Source organism: Musa acuminata, chromosome BXJ1-2 (assembly GCF_036884655.1).
Source record: "Musa acuminata AAA Group cultivar baxijiao chromosome BXJ1-2, Cavendish_Baxijiao_AAA, whole genome shotgun sequence".
Taxonomy (NCBI): domain Eukaryota; kingdom Viridiplantae; phylum Streptophyta; class Magnoliopsida; order Zingiberales; family Musaceae; genus Musa; species Musa acuminata.
The window spans coordinates 21,230,595-21,255,868 of NC_088328.1; the positions used below are offsets into that span (position 1 = coordinate 21,230,595).

Here is a 25,274-nt window from a genome sequence, read left to right on the forward strand (position 1 = left end):
GGCCAAATACATGTTGATGCACAGATAATACATGTATCAAAGCAATGTGGATCAACTTGCAAATATAAGACAACGACAGGTACAGCTAAATAGACAAACAGACATCATTGTTGATGCATGGATTCCCTTCTTAGAGATATGTTGCCATGGATTAAAACTCTTCAGTGCAGTATTTGATATTATATCTATCTGTAAGACTGTTGCATCAATATGGGTATCACAATGTCTAAGAATGCAACAGTGAACTTAAGGAGACAGCAGCTTTTGAAAGTAGTAAATTGTAACTAGGAGAAAGAAGCCACCTATACCTAAACCGGCAAATAAGATTAACCAACGATACCACCTAAATGCCTTTTAACACCTCCAATTATCATCATCACACTTTTCTTTTGTAATATAAGTCTTGGAACATATTAGCCGTAACAACATGGTTCATAAATAGCACAGCTTGAATGGGAAGTTTGCCGGTGTCAGAACATCATCTGCCTTCCAATATTTTGATCATCAGCAGTCTATGGAAATATTGCCAGCTTCAGCCTAACAGTCAGAAGCATTCTGTTCTGGAGAAGAAATGAGTTCTAGTTCCTTGGATGTAGGTTCATCATCTTCATAATCGCCAAATTCACCATCACCACCACCCAATACATTTTGGTTAACGTCTACATTGTTAACTTGCTTCACGAACTGGCCTCGAACTCTTGGTCTTTTCTCTGCGAGGCGTTTTCGATTTACATACCTAATTTTCTTATCAAAACATCTATCCTTTCTTTTCTGCCTGAACTTGACGAGTGCCGCTGCTCTTTTTTCGATCCGACCAGGTTTCACTTCGAGCACAGACGGGGTGGTCATTGATGAAGACAAATTTGGTGCAGCCACATGACCCGATTGCATATTTATGCCGAATGTCTGATAAGGGAATGATGGTATCAGAGGCATACGAGGAACAACACCGTAGTGAGGCAGCAAGGCTGGTGCGGGGTGTGCTTGCACATCATTCAAGCTACCCTGAAACAACTGCCCATGTGAACATAATATGTTCTGATCCATCACACCCGGATAATAAAATGGCAAAGAAAAGATAGGTGGGATGCCAGATCCATCACTCAGAACCTCATTCCTCAACTGTGGCTGCTGCTCAGTAGAAGAAGACCCACATAATGTGGGAAACTCTGGTGGTGTTTGGAAGTCCTTCATATTGCATATATTCTTACTGGTTGGAGTCCCATTTCCACCAATATAGCTTTCTGGCACCAATTTGCTGTTGCATCGTGCTGTATCACCCACTGCAAGAGAACTTTCTTCATGATTTGAGGGTTCTGATGGAGCAGAATTCACATCAACATCAATACATGGCATTCTGCTTGATGCACTTGACTTGACATATGTCAAGAAGGCAGAAGAACCACCAACCTTCAACTCAGTCTTCTTTGGCAATGAAAATATTCCCCCTGCAAATGATGGTAAAAAGAATTAGTTTCCCAAGACTGGAGAAAACAAGCCTACAGAAAAAGAAAAACAAAAAGGCTTAGAAACTAAAACAAGTAATGACTACAGAAACACAGGCATATTTACCTGCCCGATCACCATCCCTTGGAATATTTTGTACATCTCCCAAAAGATTATTACAGACAGGCTCCACAGGAGACACATTGGACTGGACAATACAAGATAAATCAATATCAATCCACAAAGCTTATACTATTTGATTTACAGAAGGAAAATTATGATTAGTGATTTATTATTGCAAGAACCTAGGTTCATGTAGATACAATAATCATAATTAACTATAAGAAATATGCGACAATAGATACTGTTGATTAGGTGAATTTATAAAGAACATCCGATGAGCCTCTTTGCTGGTTTCTTAATCAACAAGTATACTTCAATAACAAGTAACAAGCTCCCCAGTGATCTTACCTCAGTTTCAGGAAGATTTGACAAGTTCAATTCTGGATTTGTACCCATACTGGGTTTTTCATCTGTGTCATCCGAGAGAAGAGTTATACTATTTGTGTTGGCATCACTAGGGTCTGAGAAAATTATCTCAAAATCATGTCTGAAGACATCCTTCTCTGTCAGGCCAAGCTGGTAGAACAAAATACATGAACAAATTTTACTCCTGATTGTCGTAGTAATTACATGCATCACACATCAAAAGAATGATATGAAAAGGGGGTAGCTCATGTCAAGCAGTACCATGCGTCTTCTTCTCCACATGTGGGTCCAAAGGTTCAACAACTCATTCGTGCGCAGTGGCTTCATAAGATAATCAGCTGCCCCAAGTCGCAAACACTTCACGACAACTGAAACCTCATCTTGCGCAGACATTACTGGGGAAGGAACAGGAAGCAAGCAACAAGACTTTTTACTTGATTTCCGACAAAAGGGGAAGAAGCAATAACGAAGAACTGGGTAAGCTCACTTATTATAGGAATGCGCCTCAAATCCTTATTTCTTGCAATATACTTCAGCATCTTCAATCCTTTGGCCATTGGAAGCTCGACCTCCGCAAGAATGATGTCGATTTCTGATCCTTGGGCATTAAGCACATCAATCACCTGTCTGGCAGACCTCGCTGAAGTTACTGAAACATGACAAGTACAATCAGCTGAATGTTGTCCACTAAAAAACTTGTGAAGACAATGGTACCATCTAGTCTATCGGATTTCAGAAACACCGCCATAACAAACAAAACATGGTACCCTATAAATTATCATAAACATTACCACAAGTAAGGAGCGAGACCAATACAGGCACCAAGGTGTTTAACCATTAGGTGACTAAGAAAAAGAAAAAGAAAATATTGACTCATACTACCACCAAAAACAAACAAGAAAAGAAATCAGGGCATTAGCAACAAACTAGTACAAATATTTTCTATTTTTTTCGTAGATACATAGATATATTGGAGTACTGATGCATGATTTCTTGCTAATCAATTGAAGAGTAGAGTAAACGCCACCAATTGAAGAAATAATATACGCACAGTTATTCCAAAAAAAAAAAAAAACCTTTTTTCCTTTTCTTTTCGTGAATAACGGGCTTTGATTGTAGAATTAGCTGTCCTTTCTGATTCTTAATTGCGATCAAATAAAAGTTTTGATGACAAAACCTGAAGCTGCCTATATGTTCGCATGTGCTGAACAGGAGGGAAATACCTTGGTAGGAGCACTTAAGGAGGAGCTGAAGAATCTCCTGCGAGCTCTTGGGATCGTTGTCGCAAAGCAGAATCCTAACCTTGCTCCGGTCAAAGAACCGTTGGCCGGCGGCATCACCGCCGCCGCCACCGTCCCCTTCATTAAGGCATCTCCACCCCTCGTCTTCGTCCTCCTCGACCCTCTCTCGCCCCATCCCCACCACCACCACTACGGAATCCCTCTACTATCGCCCCATCCCTTCACCAAATCCGAACGATAACCCCACCAAAAGAAATTCCAAGAAAAAGAAAGACGATGATATGGCGTTAACAACAACAAGAAAGAGAAGAATCACAAGGGGGAAAAGGTGGCGATCGATCTCCACATAGGCCACTCCAATCTCCTCCACCCCCTCCTCCTCTCTCTCTCTTTCTCTTTGTTTTGATTCATCTCCATGATCCACATCCTAAAGATCTACATCCCGAGGGCGCAGACAGGGACCCGCGCTAACGTGCGCCGGCGTGCGCACCGTAGGTCGCCGAGGCTCGAAACATGATTGGAGGGAGCAAGCGGGCCCCAAAGGCGCGCATAAAGCAGCAGAAAAGTGCGAGCAAAAGTGCGGACGTGTCCGGTTATGAGGCGTGTGATGAAGGACGCGCCACGTCGCCTCAACGCGGGAAGATAGAGCTCGGTCCGCTCAGGCCACAGACGGAGGAATGATCCAAGAGTTCGCCAACCCTAATTGTCTACCCGTTACCTGGCTGGATGACCCGATGGCCCCACGGGACCCGAGGAGAAAATCGATGCAAGAATATCTTTCCACGTACCCGCGAGTCGTACCTTCCCGGGCCCACGCAAGTAAGCCAGCAAGCGGTAGGGAAAAGCACTGCGACCCACACCCGTACGCACGATAGGCATACATTCTACGTCGACGTCTCCCAGTGGCTTCTGCCGTAGAATATTCCTCTTCCGGTTCCTTTTGTATCATACGCTCTGAGTAACGTTTAGATTGTGGGGCCCGTTGTAATCTTTCTTCATGTCCAATCACTGCGCGCCTTTGCGGATAAGGCAGAAATGGGTATCACAAGGTGGAATTCAGTTTAAGTACACGTAAAAATCTCTTAACGCGTGATCAAAACACTTATACCCGCGTCCCCGTTTCGTCCACTGCATCGCCAGGCAAGATGTGGGTCCCTATCGTTATCTCGTTTCTTGTCCAATCCCAGCGCGCCTCGACGGATAAGGCAGAATGGGTACCAACATGTGTAAGTCTCTTCGGTGCACATAAAATCCCTCTACCCATTACTGGGAAAACTCATCTTATTCGAATATATATATATATATATATATATATATATATATATATATATATATATATATATATTCAATAATTAATGCACATTAGAGGGGATTAAAACTCAAGGAAGCAGGTTTTTTGGGATAAAATATAATTACAAAAAATAGACAAAAAATCATATCCATTGGGAATTGCATATCGGACCAAAATATAATTATCATATAAATCATGAAGTAGATGATCCATGTAAAACCATTTAGAAGGCCACAAAACAATATAAACAATATAAAATCGCTGGTCTATGACAGACATTACCAAAGTAACACCAAGCCATCTACAAAAGCATCTATTTACAGGCTTAAACTCTTACACCCAATGGCACTAATCAAAACTTCAAGATGGTATTAAAAATTTCAGGCAACAGTATCTGTATTTTGCAGCAACATTCTATTGGATTTTATAGCTCAATTAACTTAAGATAAGATATATTAAGGAGCTCGATAGAATCCTAATTAAAGTTAATGATCAATAGAATTCAATATCTTAGAAAATCTTCCGAGATAACCTTGAAGAAAGTTCTCACCTATGTGATGACTCACGTTATCAATAGAATTGAGATCTCTCTCACCTCCTTGATTGGTTCCTATTCATCAATCATAGTCATCATGTGAAAAGTTAGGAAAGGAAAGTCTAACTTTCCTACGAGTCTCTGAGTGTTTTTGAAGATGTTGAAGGTATTGATTATGTATGATATTAAAGGTAGGCACGATCTATTTTTGATTTATGATACTAGATTTTAACCTTGACATTAAAATTTTTAGCTGATTCTAACACTTTCCTGATGCATGCTGACGACTGTTCTTTTTTTCTACTTTACTGCTTATGAGAAGTTGCTGATCATTCTTTTGTTATGAATATATGCGAATTTAGATTATTTGTTCTAACATGTTTTCTGACAATACAAATGATCTCTAAGCATGCACTGCAGTTTCATGATTAGCTGATATGTTACGGGTATGTTGTTCTTCTTTTTTTTGTGGTATCTTCTAAAGATCACACTGCACTCTGAAGGTGATGGACTATAGGATTCATTCGAGTGTAGATGTTTGAATAACCTGCCTCTTGACACTTTTGATTTTTTAAAATCATGAGAGTTCTCAAGAAATCCATACGAATTTTATCTTTTCTTGAGTTAGATTTGCAATATTAAAAGATCACACTGCAATCTGGAAGTGATGGATACTAGGATTCATCTAATTGTAGATGTTTGACTGCTCTCAAAAGGAGCCATATGAGCTGACCGTTTTCTAAGTTAGGTTTGCATGTCATGGAAAGTTGTAGTCTTATGCTCATTCATTTGATGCCGTACGTATGTGCTCCTCGTCTTGATCACTGAATCAATCTATGTAAACTGATGTATCGAAGATGAAGTGCCTTTCAATGGATGTAGATCTTAGTTTCGGTACTTCACCTGAAATGGCAAGCTGTAGAAAGATCTCTCAAACATTGAAGACTCTCACAAGGCGTTCTATTAGACATCCAATCCAGTCCAGTAAACTTCCGTAGTGTTTCTCGACCTTCTACTTTGCAGAATGCCTAACAAAGCCCTGCTTCTTCATACGTACATATGTGTTCATTATCCTCAGAAGGAGACATATTTCAGCAGTGTTTGTGCTAATCCTCAACATAATCCTTATTCAAAACCACGATTTTGTATGAGCTATATATGTGTCACTCATTGTGGGCTGAGATGTAGAGAGCTTACATGCCTGCCTTCACAGGCCCGGTGGTGATCTCAGACTCCAGCTCAAGTGAAGTCATGAACTCCAATACCCAGCCATGAGAAAGTAGAGCAGCTTCAGTTAAAGGATTAAGCAATCCTATTGGACTGCAAATTCCAATCTAATCAGCTTGAGAGTTGTTTTAGTCCCTCCATCTATCTCAACAAACAGAACCAACCTAAATCTTCATGTCTTCAAGTTTTCTACTGTGGATTAGTGTTGTATTCAGATGAACCATTGGATTAGGCTTGATCAGAGGTTCGATAATCCGCGCCCGACATCATGTTTAATTTGTATCATGTTCTGTAATCCTTTAGGAAAACCCTGAGCATTATAGCAGACATGGTTTCAGGGATTCACCTATCATTAGGAAGTCTTGGTAATTATGATTACAAGAGAATCATTCACCACATAGGTGGCTCAATCATTGGCAAGGACAATGAGAAGGCATTTGATGGTGTTCAAGCACACCCCAACACATATGGATGCTACGGGAGAATCCATCAGGTCATGCACGCCACTCAAATTCCTTCATCTGGCTCCCATTCGGCACCAGCTTCTCAACACGCAGAAGGCCAAAGATTCCTTCCAATCTTGTGGTGATGAGGATGATCCTTCAGGTGAGACATGGTATCGATTACTTAGCTTTGACGTTGCACTAGCAGTCATTTCCACAATTAGATACCGACCAGGAGCTGTCAGTTCATGATATCAATCAATCCAAGTGCGCGTTCCACACATGAAGAACACCGCAATTGGGATGGAAGTGGAATTGATGAGTCCACTGCAGACTGTTCAAAGCATGAAAATATCTTCAAGGATTTCAGACATGATAAAAGTTAATCAAATCTGATCAATACTAGAATAAGGGTAATGTTTGTTTTATCATTTTGTTTTCTACAGCCTATCATTGTAACAAATCTATCTATATATATCGAACAAACCCTCAGTCTAGATTGTGACTGAGGGTTGGCACCTTATCGGTATCTCTTCCTACCCTTATCAACTAGTCCTTTCATTCAGACACATGTGGGGTATCTAACAAGCTGCAGACTAGTTAGCTTTACCAGTTCGCATCGTTCTGGCCATGCTGCAAGACCAAGTGTCTTGTCGATTTGTATGTTTTCGTTAGACTCTGATTCCTTCGTACATCATTCTGGACTGATCTTTTTGGGCAGCAAAATAGTTTCGTTTTCTTGTAGGGTTTAGATATGTTTGAAGAAGAGAACTAGAAATGATTCCAGTTTCATGATCTTCTTGAAACCTTGCAAGAACTCAGCCAGGTAAATTCCTGCTGACAGACTGGTGCAGCATTGCTGAACAAAGTGAACCCTATCTAATGGCTCAGCTGGAGGAGCCTAACAGTTTCTTGGACACCGGACTCGTTTTCCAGTATACACTTATTCTTGCTTAATCGTCAGCTATCTACATCAGAACCCTATCAATGACAACCTTTTCTGCACTATGGTCGGAGATCGAAAGTTTGTCTAAGGTGGAATAGTCACAAAGACACCATGTACAGTGCACTGCATGCAGAATCCAACCATAAACCCCTGTTGGATCTCTCCAATCCTAAGCGTTGGTGATGTTTTAGTATTGCTGAGGAGATGCACGCTTGACATTATGGAGGTCCACTCATCGAAGCTTGAACGCTACATCCACTAAGGTAGTGAAGTACAACACCATGGGGGATGTGGAACGTGACATCTTCACTGAGGCCCTCATTCGACATGTTTCCGAGACCTTTTCCAGTTCTCTGATGCCATCCCACCATCTCTCAACTCGAACAAGGGTTGGATTTCCTAGAACAAATGTTGTTGTTGTTGATGTTATCATCCATCATCCATCCTCGCAGTCGATGAATGCCGTTTATAAGTTTTTTCACATGATTGGTCATAATGTCAGCTTTGCATCATTCTCCCAGTGCTTTGGTTCTCCGAGTCAGGACAGCGACCGAAGCAAAGAGATCATCCAACCAAAGATATGGCCCATGCAACGCTGATGCATCGATAAATATTGGGATGAGCAAAATTGCATGACACGTAGGAAGGCAACTTGGAGAAACAATGAGACATCATGTCTTGATGGCATTGGACCGTAGAAGGCATACATTAGCAAAATGCAAGAAGAACACAAAAAAGAAAATAAACAGAGAGTATATAATTATGATTTGATAGGTCAAGGTAGGGTAGGGTAGGTTAGGTTAAAGCCGACACACATTATGACCAGCTGTGGAGTAGGGTGAACCTTTGAATCCAAGTGTTGCTGATGACAACAAAAATGATCATTAGCAACAACAAAAGGAAAGCTAAAATTTGTCCATTGGGGGTTTTAACATGAAGCATTTTGTCATCAGAGCTATTTATCAGCTAATATTATTATCTCTTCCAGCAACACAAATAGTTGTCACTCTTTTTCTCAGAGCTTGTCACATTTTCATGATGTGGTCACTTTGTAAATTGCTCCACTTAGAACATGCTTGCAGGCATTTCTCAACAAAGAAGTATAGAATTAGAAATTGTATGTATGTGATGAGTGATGAATGCACCAGAGTGAGTATTTAAGCAGCACTTTTGAGAGGCCTGGATCATCATCAGCACCACTATAGTGGGGTTCCATTAACCTTTTCCACTTAGCCCAAGATAACTTAGTTTAGGCATCTAACTAAGACAGAGACCCACAGCTCTCAAACATCATCTCCTTTGAACAAAGTGGTTCTTGCAAGTGGCCATTATTGAAACACACCATCAGATGCATCATGTTTGTAGCTACTCTACGCAAACTATTACATATGGTTAGAACTGATCTTGTTCTTGATTCTGCCAACCCTTTTGCAAGATGATGCTTATAGCCATTTTGGGGATCCTTGTTGTCATGGAAACCTTTTGATATCGTCATTATATCTCTTGTTCTTTGTGAAAATGTCAGCAAATCTGTTCTTTCTCTCTCTTGGTTTCAGAAACCAAAGCCTTAAAATCTAGAAAATATGATTAACGAATTGGTTTCTTCTTTCTTGGTTTCACAAATCACACTGCATGCAGAGAAGTCAAGTAGCTTGAAGTTGCTGCAGAACTATATATAGATAAATATAGCTCACTGTAAAGATATGGTTGTTGATCTTTCTACATTGGCAGGCTACTCTTTCATCGCATTTGTGGGGGTATGAATCGATATTGTTTTGTAATCCTTGGGTTTAGTGATGATGGTGAGTCTACCAATCCTAATTTTGGTAAGTCTTGGTCTGTGTTCAGGAAGAAAAATAATTAGATATCTGTTCTCTTTCTGTGCCTTTAATGAACATATTCACTTTCTGCATTGGTGAAAGGAGCTGAGAGACTCTCACATGAAGTTGATCTCAGTATCTTTTTGATGCATAAACAAAGTTTGCCATCATACTAGCAGTGTACTATGTTAAACATCATACGACATCCAACCACTTGATCAAAGTCGATCGTCCCAACTACATCATGCAAACAACTCCATGAGACTTGTTGGTGAAGGTTGTCTATGGCAGGACGATCAACATATTCCCAAAACACTGAGACTTATGGTAGCTTAGGAACGGATCAGGTGCCATTCTTTGTTTGAGATGAACTTTCAATTTGATCCTCGGTGAAGGTGTTTCCTCCTGGTTCTAAATGGGTAGATATCCGCAGGCCTCTGTCTCAATCAATTCCAAGTTGGTGAGTTTGGTGGGCGACTGTGTCTTGGAGACATAGCGAAGATAAATGAGAGATTGGTGGGGGTGACATGGGGGCCTCCCACCATGGATTGCTCCCAATGATTTCAAGTACTTGCCACCTGAGTGATCACATTCACACCCTCACTGTGCTTGCCACTTGTCGCGATTTGAACTGACCAAAATGAACAAGGAGAGAGAGAGAGAGAGAGAGAGAGAGAGAGAGAGCAAAAGCCAAGATTCTCTCCGTTACACTCAAAACCCAATACGGAGGGGGGCATGCATGCACATCCTATCTTTGTTTGCATAAACCTTGTAACAGTTGCGATTAGTCTACTGCAAGCTCGAGCAGCATTCAAGTTGAACCGAGTAAAAGATGTGTAGGGTGCGTTCAGTTTAGATTCTGGAGATTTAGGGCATTAGGTGTGTCTGTACCTGCAGATCTAAGAACAACATGCCAACCTACACAGAGGATCCAATGGGGCCATCCCATGCATGCAAAGTGCGGACAATATTTATAGTACTAATGCCTCTAACCAAATCCATAGTGCTCGTTGCGAGTCGACGATTCGCGCTCTAAATCATTTCTATATCCCATCTACGAGATTTTGTGGGCGACCTACGATTGTAGAGTGGCGACATGTCTGGCACCAGAATGATTTCTTCCTGGTTTCATGGCAAAAGGGTATATTGACTGGTGGAAGAAGAAGAAGAAGAAGAAGAAGAAGAGACTGGTCTTTTAATGTCTCCTCTTTCTTCTTCCTTTTTCTATCGCCTTTTGCTTGATCATGCAAGGGAATTAGGAACACAATTCTGCCCGGGGAAGGAGCACATAGCTTGGGGCTCTTCGGCACACAGAAACCTTACAGGATTGCTGCCTGGCCACTGTTTTATATTCCCCTGGTAAGTGGGTTGCATGTGCTCTTGATACAAGCTCCACAAAAGAACTCCCCCCCCCCCCCCCCTACAAAGCCTTGTGTTTGCACCACCACAAGCATCACTTTCATTCTTTAGCTGCATGCACAGTGCCAAGAGCTGCTTTCAGAGATTATATTCTCTGGGAAAGGAAGGTTACCATGAGAGTGGATGCATATCACTCGACATCCTCAAGAGCTAGCACAGACCCCATGCATGGTTTGCACCATTTGAGTTCCAAGCAGCATGCATGAGCCAAACAGGAAGATGCAGCTAGCACTGGAGTAAAAGATCTGCAATTCCAAGATAATAATCCAAAGGAATGAGCAAGAGAGCACCATCTAATTGAATAAGTTTTGGATACAGTGTGTCCCACATAAACAATCACATTCCTCCTCCTGTTCGTTCCAAATATTTAGCTGGAGAAACACATTTGGCCTTCTCATAGAACCCTCTATGGACCAAGGTTGATTGATGTCATGGTTCACAGAAACCCCTTTGCATAAGCCTCACATCATGTATAGTTCCATTAAAGAAAAGAGCCACACCAACCCAACTTCCAAAGATTGCACAACACATCTGCATTTACTAATCCCACCACCTCCATTCACAAGTGTTAACAAAGCATTTGAGCCCTTCTCCTTAGTGTAAACGTGGCTGCAACAAAGCTTGTTGGTGGGCCCCCCTCTCTCTCTCTCTCTCTCCTCTAACTATATGTATGTGTGAGTGTGCGTGCTTTCCCCCTAACCATCCAACTTCTTCAAACCACCATCACTGCCACAAGCAACTCTCTTCCTCCTCCTCCTCCTGTCCACCACATTATCGACCATGACACCGCGCGAGACTGAGCCTGACTCCGGCGGAGGCCACGCGAACCGGCCTATCGGCAACTCGACTGTCGTCGCATACCCGAGTCAGGCCGCCGCAGTCCTTCCGATCACCCTTAAGGTAATATTTTGCGTGCATGAGGCAGCTCTCAGCTTGTATGACTGCGTACCTATATCTTCTCCTGCTTGTGTGGCTTTGCAGTTTGAGGAGGTGGTGTACAAGGTGAAACGGGGGGCCAAAGGGTGGTGGCCGAGCTCGAGCAGCCCGGCCGAGAAGACCATACTCGACGGGATAACGGGAGTGGTCTGCCCCGGGGAGCTGCTGGCGATGCTGGGCCCGTCCGGGTCCGGCAAGACCACTCTTCTGACCGCCCTCGGCGGCCGGCTCCGCGGGAAGCTCTCCGGAAAAATCACCTACAACGGCCACCCCTTCACCGGCGTCGTCAAGCGCCGCACCGGCTTCGTGGCCCAGGACGACGTCCTCTACCCCCACCTCACGGTGACCGAGACGCTTACCTTCACCGCGCTGCTGCGGCTCCCCGGGTCACTGAGCCGGGCAGAGAAGGCCCATCAGGCCCAATTAGCGATCTCCGAGCTGGGCCTGAACCGTGTGGCCCACAGCATGATAGGCGGGGCCCGTGGGGTGAGAGGTCTCTCCGGCGGTGAGCGGAAGCGGGTGAGCATCGGACTGGAGCTGCTGGTGGACCCGAGCCTGCTGCTGCTGGACGAGCCCACGTCCGGCCTGGACTCGACGACCGCCGCCAGAATCGTCGCCACGCTCCGCCGGCTGGCGGTGGAGAAGGGCCGGACGGTGGTGACCACGATCCACCAGCCGTCCAGCCGCCTCTACCGCATGTTCGACAAGCTCGTGCTGCTGTCGGAGGGCAACGCCATATACTACGGTCGGGCGGCCGCCGCGGTCGACTACTTCGCGTCGGTCGGATTCCCCTGCCCGATCGACGGTGTCAACCCCGCCGACTTCCTACTGGATCTAGCTAATGGTAGGTTTCATGGCCACTTGCCCACATAGGACTGCATATATGACAGACACTCTTTCAATCCAAACTCAGCTTAAAAACTTCAACTCCTTTCAAATCCAATTTAATTACTCGTTAATGGATATTTTAGTCTTTACAATCTTATAGATCATCGACTTAGGATTTGATTACCATAGACGATTAGAACTGGTTGATATGTACATATATTTGTATCCTTATCTATATGTGATCCTGCAAATTGTTTGGGAAGTTTTGACTCTAGGTATGACGTACCCACAAAGTGGAACTCTCTTTGGTGTGGGTCCAGGACGAGGCCATGCCAAGGGCCCCATACTGGCACACCAAGCCAAATGCCACTGGTGGGAAGTGAGTGCTGGCTGGATCGAAGAAGCATGGCGATGGTGGGGGATCAGCTTGGTCACTCTCAGGCCCATCTCATCCCTTCCTCGTGAGGTTGCAGGGCAAGTGGCCAGGGGAGATCTCTCACACCCGCCCACCCTTTCCGCTGTTCTCGATTTGCCAGCAGTCCCCACACACCACACTTCCATGGCTGTTCGTAGTGGTCTTCTGCACAGCCATCTCTCTCTCACCATCTTATCTACATAGAAGTGCATGTCGCCTTGTACATGGCACGCTGCTACAAGCATTGACTTCCTCTCGCTTGTATGCCCTGCGGGCTTGTGTGTGACGGGTGAAGTAACTAGTTAGGTCAACCCTCCGATGAGGCTGAGAGGGTGGGTGTCTCAGCCGAGCAGCATCCAGGGAAAGGGAGGGCTTCTCTGGGCAACACATGTCCTCTTTCTTGTCCCATCATCTCTCACTGCGGGTGGCCCTGCGTTAGCTTGAAGGTTACAGCGGTGGCTGATGACAAGCTCTCGTGTGGGGCAGGAATCGCGCCGGAGTCGAAGTACGCAAGCGAGAACGGCGAGGCCAATGGCGGCATGCAGCGGGAGCAGAAGGCGGTGAAGGAGGCTCTCATCAGCGCGTACGATCGCAACGTCGCCACCCGATTGAAGGCGGAGCTCTGCGCGGTGGACTTGAACAACCATGGCTACGCCAGAGAGATGGCCAATGCCAGCACGCAGTGGTGCACGAGCTGGCGGGAGCAGTTCACGGTGCTGCTCAGCAGAGGGTTGAAGGAGAGGCGGCATGAGGCCTTCAACAAGCTCAGGATCTTCCAAGTCCTCAGCGTGGCCACACTCGGAGGTCTGCTTTGGTGGCACACCCCATTATCCCATATCCAAGACAGGGTAATCACTCAAACCTGGGAATTCTTGTGAGTTCTTGTGGCTATGGTGATCGATCTCGTTGCTTGTTCTGCAGACAGCACTTATCTTCTTCTTCTCGGTGTTCTGGGGCTTCTTCCCGCTCTACAATGCCGTGTTCACGTTCCCGCAGGAGCGGCCGATGCTGAGAAAAGAGCAGGCCGCCGGCATGTACCGCCTTTCGTCCTACTTCCTAGCGCGCACAGCGGGGGACCTGCCCATGGAGCTTGCGCTCCCGACCGCCTTCACCTTCATCATGTACTGGATGGGCGGCCTCGACCCCCACCCGCTCGCTTTCCTCCTCTCCCTCCTCGTCGTCCTCTTCAGCGTCCTCGTGGCGCAGAGCCTGGGCCTCGCCGTGGGGGCCATGCTGATGGACGTCAAGCAGGCCACCACCCTGGCGTCCGTCACCACCTTGGTCTTCCTCATGGCCGGCGGGTACTACGTGCAACAGATACCGCCCTTCATCGCCTGGCTCAGGTACTTGAGCTACAGCTTCTACTGCTACAAGCTCCTGCTGGGCGTCCAGTTCACGGAGCACGACTCCTACGAGTGCTCCAAAGGGGTGATGTGCCCGGTGATGGAGTACCAAGCGATCAAGTCGGTAGGGCTGCGACGCATGTGGGTCGACGTGTGCGTCATGGCGGTGATGCTCGTCGGCTATCGGATCGTCGCCTACCTCGCGCTGCGCCACCTGCAACACAGGTGACGGAGAACAGGGGCCGATCGATCGAACTCTTCCCGTTGGTCGAGGATGCACTCCGACAAAGGTCCCCTACAACCGATCACACTCGAAAGGAAGCAAGCGCCGAATACCGCAAATTCGAGCTCCCCGGACAATACAAACAATAATGGACGCCTTCGAGCGTTCTCAGGTCCTGCGAGAACTGCTTGTTAGTGAAGGCCTACAAGCTGTCGTTTGGGCAATATGTGCAGAACCAGTGCTCCAAGTTTTGTTAGCAGCATCTATGAATTTGATAGGAACTAATTCCACTATATCAATCGACTGTGGAATACAAGCGTCGCTGGATATGAACAACAACACTTCTACAGCCAGCACAGCAGAGCTTCATGATCCTCTAAAGCTTGTCAACTCCATTACGATCCCTGCCATCTCTCTCTCTCTCTCTCTCTCTCTCTCCTCTATATATATATCAAATATAGTCCAATATTTTTACACTATGTTATAATATTTTCAATAATACTAAAAAACTATTATACTAATATTTTTACACTATGTTACAATATTTTCAGCAATACAGTGTTTTAGGGACACAATATATATTGTTAAAAAAATATTATTAAAAAAATCTAAAAGTAAGAACATTTTTTGGAGAAAAAACTTTTTTCAAAAATTAATTCTTATGAGATCTTTCTTGTTATTAAAAAAACATTTTTGGAGAAAAAACATTTTTTCAAAAAATATTATTAAAAAAATCTAAAATTAATTCTTATGAGATCTTTCTTGTTAATGGACAATATAAGTATTACTAGAAAATTCAACTTGCATCCACCATGAAAGATTAGTAAATTCACTTACAATAATATCGGTTCGAGTTAAATAATATTTAAGATTAATATGAATACATTAGCCCAAAGAAGACAAGAATCTGGCAGGTGTTTAACATATAATGGGGATGCTAGGAATTATACTGGAACTTTTGGCAACATCAAGTGATAGAAAAGGATACTGCACCTTGACTGCTCTTGCATTACTTCTATGTGTAATCCGAGAAATCTGAATATGGCAACGAAGCAGTCAACCTTGGACATCATTGCCGGCCTCTCCTGCAGATAATTACCAAGAAAGATAGATGTAAGCAGTGAAAAGATATTTTCGCTGTCACTGGGCATGTGATGCAAATATGGGTTACTAGAATTCATGAGTATGATCTTTCACCAATGGGAATAAGAAATGATCAAACGAGAGATAACATTTAGCTAGAGTTAAAACCAAGCAATACATTCCACCTATGCCTATGCTCATTGTTGGAACCTGCCAAGTTGTGATGCTTTTCTGATATTTCTTTCCAAATGGAAAGATCACAGAATATTTTATGATTGAATACTTGTCATTAAAGTGTTACCACAAAGATGTGCACAGACACTCGGTACTTACCATGCATGCACTTGATGAAATTATGAAGATCTGAGAGGAACATTTCTCTCTGTATAATGATGGGAGACAACTGTTGCTGGAATGTGAAGAACGAGAGAAGGTGACGATCGGGATCATTTCTTGGCTTAGCAATCTCTAGAATTTTTGTATACGTTTCTCTAACATCACATGGAAGAGTACTTTGTGCAGCCACCCTTAACCCGCTTTCCCAGGCGGTGTTCAGGACCTGGAAAAGAAGCTTTCATGTCAAACTTGATATGGTTTATAAATAATACTGAGTTCGTGCTGAACATACTGAAGTAGCCTACACCATCAAAACAAAGTGTTAAAACAATCTCAGTGACCTGCCAACTTAATGCTTCAGCATCAGCCAATGCCTCCTCATTTTCCTGCATAGAAGCCTGTGGTCCGCAGCACATAAATTTGATTGTCACTGAATGTTTCTTCAGCATGTTGAAAATGGAGGCATAGCCATCTTGATTTGTGGGATTGTGGAATCCAGCTGTGAGCTCTGCAGCATGGCTAGCTGTTCGATACCACCAGTATATTGCTGGAATCTGCAGAAGGATTCAGAACATCAAATGCTGCTTGATAGACATTTAACTTCTGTTCAGGATGAGCTTCATTGTGCCATGAACTCTTGTTCCACCTATTTCGCTCAACTTGCTTATCTTTCTGTCATTCTTTCCTATCAAAGGTCACATCTTCGGTTGATTTACATAGTGCCAAACATATCAAATTTTCATAAAGAAGACAGTTCATGGTGAAGCATGGATTATTCTGGACAGATTAGAAGTATCTCCCATTATCACAAGTTCCATTTAAGCAGAATTGTGAGATGTTGTTCCTAAAGCCAGATGTCCACATGTTCAGCACGATTAAACTTACACTAATAAGCAACTAAAACAAGCTCTACCAGAGGAGCTATAAGAATTATAATCAAGTAGCAATGTAATAAAAGGAGTATCAAATTATTAAAAATTCTACTTCCGAATACCTTAGCAATGATCTCTGTGCCTTCCAATGCAAGGTTTGTGAGGGATAATATCTGATCTGCATGGTCTATAAGAGTTTGTGCATACCAGTGAAGGAAAAATCGTCCATAATAGCTGTCATAATCTCCCTTGTCACAGAAGAAACCAGTTTCATCTGGCCTTAAATTGTAGTGCCCAGCATTATCAGGTCCCCTTGCCCAAAACAAGTGTCCCCTTGATTGTGCTGCTAGTCGAAGATTCTTCTGCATATACTTGTCATAGCACTGCAAAAGATGTAGACTGATAAGAAAATCAAATCACGTATTTAGTCTATGAGTATAACCAACTCTTAGTGGCAAGTCAGTTTACAAAAAACCATATGATTTCATGACCTCCCTGGTATGCTGCATTGGTTAACCAATTTTACGTATTTTACCAAACTGAAATAGAAACTAATAAAGTATTCTCGGAGTTATTTGCTTTAATGAATTTTTCTTACTGCTTTAATCATGTCGATCTTTCTAACAACCAGATGATAGAATAAATTATAGGAGAAATCCAGATTTAGAAACTTTCAGATCCTTAACATGAAAAAAGTGAAGAAGAATCCCTTGCTGAAAATTTCAGAGTTACTCTGACAATATGGTGATAAATTTTATGAATAATGGTGATCTTGAATTCTGTGCATTGCTATGACTAGGTAGCCTGTTTAAACATTTCAAAAGAGGTGCTTGCCTTGCAGTCACTCTTTTACATATAACAAGCTACAAATATCTGGGATCTTGCTTTTAGAATATTTCTACTCTAGAAAACAGGATACAAACTTTGCTGAAGATTAAGTAACTCCAAGAGACTTATATAGAACAATTCTCTATGCAGTCATGCATTAGGTAGGAATTACAGACACAATTCAATATCTTCTTTACAGACTTACCAATCCATATAAAGCAGAAAGAAATTTAGTTGGATAACCTTAAAAAAGATACCTGAAACTCACCGATGCCAGGGTACCTCCACCCCATTCTTTCTGGGAATGAAGGGTATTTCAGTTCCCCTGAAGCACCGAGTCCAATCTCAATGGCAGAAATGAGTCCTTCCTCAAACAAGTCACCAAATTCTGTTCGAAAACTTCTCATGAAATCATAACAGACCTGAAGAAGCAGTAGCATGCCCAGCTATAATAAGCCATTCAAACTCCATGTATATTAAGAGTTGGAAAGTTAGAATGTAGAGAAGTCTGCATCATAGGCTCAAATTATCTGTGGAACATGATGGGAAAATAAAATAGAAAAGGTGTATGATCACGTATTGAAATAACTGGTTTAAAAAAGATGCTGCTGGTTTGCAACAGAAAAAGAAGCAAAGAAAAAAGTTTGAAAAGTTCCTAAACATTGAAGTGAAAACTCCATTTTGTTGGTCTCAATAATTAAACATAAAAAGTAAATATTGATGAAAACTATCAATTGATAGCATGGTGATAATAACCAAGTACCTCAATACCAGTTCTTCCTTTCAGAACACGTTCTTTATCAATTCCCCAAGAAAGACATTCCATGTTTCTCCTCCCCTCACGATCAGTGAAGAAAATATCTTGATTATCTTTTCCAATCTCCAAGACCCACTTAGGCAAAGAGATTGGCATATCACCAGACCCATTTCCTCCATTCTCATGAAATGCCATTACAACCTTCACAAGATAATCAGAGGAACAAAAAAAGTTACAAGTTGTTCAAGCTTTCTAAAAGACTTCCTATATGATTTAAAGATAATGAATACCCTTCCATTTCTAAAAACAAAGTTATAGATAAATGCTTTCTTGCCTTGATGTAGTTATACTCAGAACACTATTACATCTTAAGTGTAGATTTTGCCTTAAAATTAACTTTATTAAGCAAGAAAACATTTCATGGTAAAGCAGGAATTCTGAAGTTTGAAGTTTAATAATTTCTGGAACATAACCCTTGATTCTGTTGCTATGCAATTTTTAATTGTACAAACATTCAGATGCTATCACCATGAAAATGTTGTCACAACTTTAGATATAATTATGTCACGGAAACTAATGTGCATAGGGCATTTCTCCAGGTACTAGAACCTACTACTTTCTAAAAGTCAACCCAGAGACACATATCATATGGTCAGTGTCACATAGTGCCCTTGCCATGTCATGTCAACACAAGTACCTTGGGGGCAAAACAAAGTAACCATGAACCAAAGGACCACAACTATGATAATAGGCATTAGCAAGAAGGTATTCTTTTTCTAGACAGATTTTAAAAGGAACTAAATGTCCAAAATCACTCCAAACTAGACAAAGACAAAAATGTCTCCACCTAAACAACATGAAAACCCAAACATTAGTTTCATATATCTCCTTCCAGAAAGGAAGGTCACAAGTCTCTTCTAATAACCAGCATTTCACATGTAGATGGATGGTTAACTTTCCTCTTTCCTGATGAACAGTTTTCCTTTTCCCTTCTTCATCAATTAATAGTTTTTTGTTGATCAACTTTTTCTTAGAAGATATCATCTAATTGTTTACACTAAAGCTATTGACTTTTTCCCCTCATCACTGCTTCAACAGTTTAATGTATTATTCTAAATGAAATAACTTTCTTGACATGTAATCTAAAAATGGGAGGATTAAGTTACTTTTCAATTAAGACTCCCCTAATATAACAACTGCAATAACTTATTTACTTGAATCGTATTATTCAGTTTCTTGACTTGTTCAATTAAACCAGTTGAGAACTCCAGAAGCTGACTTGTATGATACTAAAATTCATTGAGAATTAGGAACTAGGAGGTATAACATGGGTTCCTAACACAATCTCCTATCAAATTAGAAGTGTCCAAGTAGCTTTCCCATATACACCTTTCCATGTCTTCATTTTCTTTTCTTGACAGGGACTTCTATGCCTTCACTAAAAACATATAGCGACTACAACTACACATCCAAAGTCACACAGATAAACTGCTTGATATTTGTAATTCATTAGCAGACCAGTAATATGATTCTGTAGTTAAATTGATTCATGCAACTTAGCCAGATGTCCATGGCTAATTCAAATTGCCAGTATTTTGTACATGGAGGCATGCCCATGAACTTTGACTATTGATGTCACGGTCATATGATTTGATTTGTTCAACATTTTTTTTGTTGGCATGCCTCGTAAAGTCTTTTGAACAAGATTGCAGGACATAGTGCAGCAAGACATGACGATGTAGTACATAACAACCACAGATGGCACATCTGGTACATGGCATAAAAAAATCCATTTTTTTCTCACTATAAGCATGTTATCTGCACTTAAATTTAATTTGTTCTTAGCTATGGTAGTAGAACAATAGCATACGACAATGCATTCGATAAACTTGCTTTAGCTGAAAAGATAGAGGAGATTATTTATCCTGATAATAAAGGTGAGACCATGAGTGCATATTTAATCTCCGTAAACATCTTAAAGACTTACCTGAAGTTTCAGCTCGAATTCTTGTAAAATAGTAAACAGCTCTCTGTAACCAGACCAATTGTACTTGCATGGACTCCAACCTTCCACTATTCCCCACCAACAATCGACAACCACTCCATCAACACTTAAAGATTTCAGATGCCTTAATTCTTGTCGGACAGCTTCTGGGTTAACCAGTTGACAATAACTGTTGATGATGCCACTCTAAAATGGTAGCAATGAAGAAATTATTAAATTTTATCTAGAAATTAACATCTCTATCAAGAAAGAAAATTACTTGATGGTGGAAACTAATAGGAGAAAAGAAAAAATTTAAAGAAAAATTTTAAAAGGTATTCTCATTAGATGCTTTAAATTATACAAAGCTTCAACCAAAGTAAAAATAAGGTTATTTGCAATTAATTCTCCATACCTCAGAATGAAGGAACTTTATACACTCGACTATGCTTTTTCTTTGACTTGTTATTTGTAGGGTCTGACTCGATACCAATTGTGCCTTCCCTTTTTTCTAACTTGTCATTTGCAGGATCTGACTCCATTCTAATGGTATTTTCCTTTTTTCTTTGACTTGTTATTTGCAGGATCTGACTCCATACTAATGGTACCTTTAATATAAAGCATAACAAGTTGATTTCTATTGCATGAAAGTATGTTGGAAAAACACAAATACTGTGGAGTGAGCTCCACTGAACAGTCTCATTGCTTCAGGACAACAATAACATATCATGGTACTAACAGCCAACTCTACAGTCTACAGATCTTCCTGAACTTTCCCATAAAGTTCTCCTGTTTACCATGAATTCTTCTTTTCCTTTACTTTTCTTACCCTTTTGTGTTGATGCCTCATCTACTTGTTGAGTGTGCATCAGAATTGTGAACACTGTATTCTGTAATGAAGATTACTTCTGCAAGTGTGATTATAGTCTAAGCTGCAAAAACCATCTAGCTTGGTTGCTCCTATAAACACTAGTAACTCACTCCATTCTCATCTTGATCCTAAAAATTTGAGCTTCTTGGAGTCTAAAGACCACTCTGCCAGCTGTAACTATCATGACTTAATCAAACTTGGTATGCACCAGTGTTGCATGGACATGGGTACAAGAATCTGAATCGGATGTGTGTCTTGACTGTCTTAGTCTCCAATTTGGCAAGGGAACAAATGAAGAGACACAAGAACACATAGGACAAGAATAATAAAAAAATCTATGATACTCATATGGTAATGTCATAAGGTATCTGACTTATCTTGATTAAATTTTATGTTTCACTGTTTCAATGTGTGCCAGCTTGTAGCGGGTGGCATTACCGTATTCCCAGAAACCCATCAATATGCCTTTTGTCAGTCATCTATAATCTCATTGCAAATAAGATGATAAATTACAGTATAACTCAAACAAACAATATGGTTCATGATCCTTTTTCATCATTTTCTAGGTCCTGCCAACCACTTGGGGTTTAAACATGGTTTGGTACTGACTTGTACCTTTTGGGAAGTTAACTAGCATGCCCATATCAGAAGCACAACTTTATGGTTCCAATGCCCAAGCTGTTAGATTGCAGGACTGGAATGATCAAGTCCAGAGAATCTCCTATGGTTCATGAAGTTTTAAAGAGAGACAACTACATAATACAGCTGTTATATATTCTAAAATGATCTCCACTTGATGATCAAGTTATTTTCTGCAAAGAAAATGTAGAAATTACAGTATAGTCATTTAATGTATAATTAATGAAGTTGGATGACATCTTCGCACATAAACTTTCACAAGGAAAGATTCTACGAAAAGTTAATTTACAAAGAGCAATAATTGGAAGTCAAAACAAACAAACTATCATAGTGACATCAGTTGCAAACTTTTTGGTTTTTACAGGACCATAATAACTTACCTACTAGCATTCACATCCTAACAGCATTAAAAAATATGTTGAACATACCTAATAAGTAATATCAATACATTTCTCCTACTTATTACTGCATTGATTTTTGTCCCCTTGATATATTGGACACTTCTTTTGCTTTCAAATCCAACTCTCATGTCCATGACGATGTTTTGTTGCTTAAATCAATGTGAAAAGAAGATGTTTCTAAAAGATCAGATGTATTAGAAAACATCAAGCTAGCTACTTGTTAATCAACAAAGAAAATACATGAATAAAAAATCACATGAAAAATCCATCTGGTTTCAGAAGATAAACCATAGTCACCGTTCAATCAAAATTGGACATATATAAATTCGTTTTGATCGAACAACCAAAACTCCAAGTACTAAGGGGAATTTTATATCAGGTTGAATATCAATAAATTAAAAGAAAAAGAAAGATTCATTTAACAACATCATTAATGATACGGACAAATAGATACATATTAAAAGATTACCAAGATTTGTGATATTTTACTATACAAAAATAATCCACAAACAATTCTAGTCACTCACCGTAAGCGCTGCATAAACTGGAACATAAGAAGTTCCAGCATAATTAGCCTTGTGATCTGTAGATTCTCGCATAAGCTGTGAAAGTTTTGCCAGTAAGGAAAAGCTAGAACATGGAACAAATTTTCAAATAACTAAGAAGCTTAAACATATAAAACGCATAAGGTGCTAGTAGTATATTAAGATACTCGTGGCTAATGTTGATTTATGGGTGCATAAACTCAGTACCACCTTTTTGTCGATCATTACAAGCTAGAGTTCAACAACATCTATAGGTTGCAAGAATTAATGTTAGAGATTGCACAAAGGGATGCTAAAAGAAGAAAAGTTTAAAAGGGGTGATGATAATTCTTGTGGCCCTACAAATGCACATAGACGTAATGGCATTTGTTTTGATCTTTTGTGTTGTTAGCTTTTATCCCACATGACCTCTCATACCAATGGAACCTACCATGTAGTTTGATAAGTAGCTGATTCTGCAATTTTGTAACACTATAGAAGGCTTATCAAGATTAATTCAAATAAGCATTATCTTTCAGGTTTTAATTTATATATGATTGCAGCAATGCAGCAAATAACAACAGTGATCTAAATTAGAGTAGGTACCAACAACAACATCTAACTTATATACGCATGCATGCATGAGATGTTGTTCCTTCATGACATTAAATTTAAATATTTGTGTGTGAATTGACATAAATTTCATCTAACTGGTAGCTTGTAACAAGATAACGAAGAAAATGGAACTTTTAAGTATGAAACCTACCATGCTGAGCTTAGTTTCATTTATTACTGACCTCACAACACAAGCAGTTTAGGAAAATATCAAAGAAACATACCTGGTCATGCCCAACACAATCTGGTGAGTTAATGGGGCTTGCATTAGCATACTTCTCGCTTTTAATGTCTCTTTCAGCAACTACAATGGAATCAAAGGATGTTGGTGACAAACTCTCATCAATCCTGAGTAAAGCAGCCTGAGAGTCCAAGGATGCTTTGATGGAGCAGTTCTTTAGAGAAGTGGCAGATAAAGGACTGTCACTCGATCTAATTGGAAACGGTGCCTGCAGGTATAAAAATCATCAGAATCATAGAGGCACTAGATGACAACTGATATCTGAAAAAAGATATTATTTTAAACTCGACAACTTTAAACTTATACCAGGATATATCAAAACCAGTATATACTTTTTGAAAAACTGCATTTTAGAATGAAGGGAATGCTAAAGTAGCAAAGTAATTAATTTGCTGAGAAACATATAGAGGAATAACAGAACCTCTGTGTTTGAGACTAACTTCACCACACAAAAGAAAAAGAAAAGCAAGCAGTATACCTATTTTAATTGTTTAATTGGAGGAATCATAATTTGGTTAAAATTTTGTCAACCAAACTTATTTCTACTAGTTTCATGCCTAAGCTGTCCGTCAAAATGTCAAATGCAAGCACACATATTTCTTAAGATTTATAATCTTTAAGAAACTTCGGCCAAGCTTGTACCCAAACCTATACAAGAAAGGGAGACCGCATCTGCACATTCAAACAAGTTCACCTAGGAAACTATAATCTTTTCAGACAAGTGATTCAGAGAAATTCCAACATGAAACCTTTTTCACACTTTTTGATTTCACTTTCACTACCACTGTTTACAAACGATTAAATTAATGACTTGCAACCCTAGTCTAAGTCCCCATTGTCTAGTAGGATGGTTCAGAAGGGGGGGAAAGCAGAGCAAGAGGGGAACTTCAAAGAATAGTACAGGAAAATTCGCGTTTATATGTCAAAAGAATATGAATTGGAGAGCAATAAGTGGTACCAGTTGGGTTGGAGGAGGGGGCGGGGGTGCGGCGGGGATGGAGGAGGCCGGGGCGGGGGAGGGGCGAAAGGTGGTGCCATCGGGCTCGACGATCCACCCGGCCTCGCGGGCGAGGGCCGCGAGCACGTCGTTCATGTCGGCGCGCGCGGGGAGGAGGAAGTTCCCATACTGTCGGAGGCCGGCGAGCATGCGGCTGGTGATCGCCCGCCGGTGCCGCTCGCGGAGCTTCGTCCGCTCCTTCTCCTTCTCCCGCTCCTTCCTCCCCTTCGCCACGGCGGAGCCGCCCCCGGCGGCCACCGCCGCGGCGAAGCCACGGGGCCGGCGCTGGGGCTGTAGGGGTACGTCCTGATCCGACCCGTGGTCAGCCGGTTGCAGCAGCTGCTGCTGATCGAGGCCACGGCGGAGCCGAGACTGGATGGGGAGGTCTTGATCCGAATCGTGGTCACCCTGCTGCTGCTGCTGCTGGTGATCGAGGTCCTGCTTCGCGTTCATCGCGCCACTAAAAAGCCCTCATTTTAGGATCGCCTTACCACTATATACTGTCGCACATTTCCATCAATCCA

General features: G+C 41.6%; 3 protein-coding genes across 3 annotated transcripts; 1 reads left to right on the top strand and 2 right to left on the bottom strand.

The window, feature by feature from the left end:
• Positions 1–147: 147 nt before the first annotated feature.
• On the bottom strand, positions 148–3,690 carry LOC135597854 (two-component response regulator-like PRR1). The gene is made up of 6 exons (XM_065091382.1): positions 3,159–3,690; positions 2,423–2,584; positions 2,197–2,330; positions 1,918–2,085; positions 1,573–1,654; positions 148–1,448 (listed from the first exon to the last, which is right to left on the bottom strand). The coding sequence occupies exons 1-6, from the start codon at positions 3,349–3,351 to the stop codon at positions 538–540; spliced, it is 1,650 nt and encodes a 549-aa protein (XP_064947454.1). The 5' UTR covers positions 3,352–3,690; the 3' UTR covers positions 148–537.
• Positions 3,691–11,555: 7,865 nt separating this feature from the next.
• LOC135597874 (ABC transporter G family member 14-like) lies at positions 11,556–14,895 on the top strand. The gene is made up of 4 exons (XM_065091385.1): positions 11,556–11,757; positions 11,839–12,637; positions 13,523–13,884; positions 13,958–14,895. Exons 1-4 carry the CDS (start codon positions 11,638–11,640, stop codon positions 14,606–14,608), a joined length of 1,932 nt encoding a protein of 643 aa, XP_064947457.1. The 5' UTR covers positions 11,556–11,637; the 3' UTR covers positions 14,609–14,895.
• Positions 14,896–15,386: 491 nt separating this feature from the next.
• LOC135597880 (beta-amylase 8-like) lies at positions 15,387–25,258 on the bottom strand. The gene is made up of 10 exons (XM_065091386.1): positions 24,712–25,258; positions 23,737–23,961; positions 22,901–22,975; positions 20,466–20,669; positions 18,485–18,679; positions 17,979–18,143; positions 17,016–17,276; positions 16,363–16,575; positions 16,019–16,244; positions 15,387–15,687 (listed from the first exon to the last, which is right to left on the bottom strand). The coding sequence occupies exons 1-10, from the start codon at positions 25,201–25,203 to the stop codon at positions 15,659–15,661; spliced, it is 2,085 nt and encodes a 694-aa protein (XP_064947458.1). The 5' UTR covers positions 25,204–25,258; the 3' UTR covers positions 15,387–15,658.
• Positions 25,259–25,274: the final 16 nt, after the last annotated feature.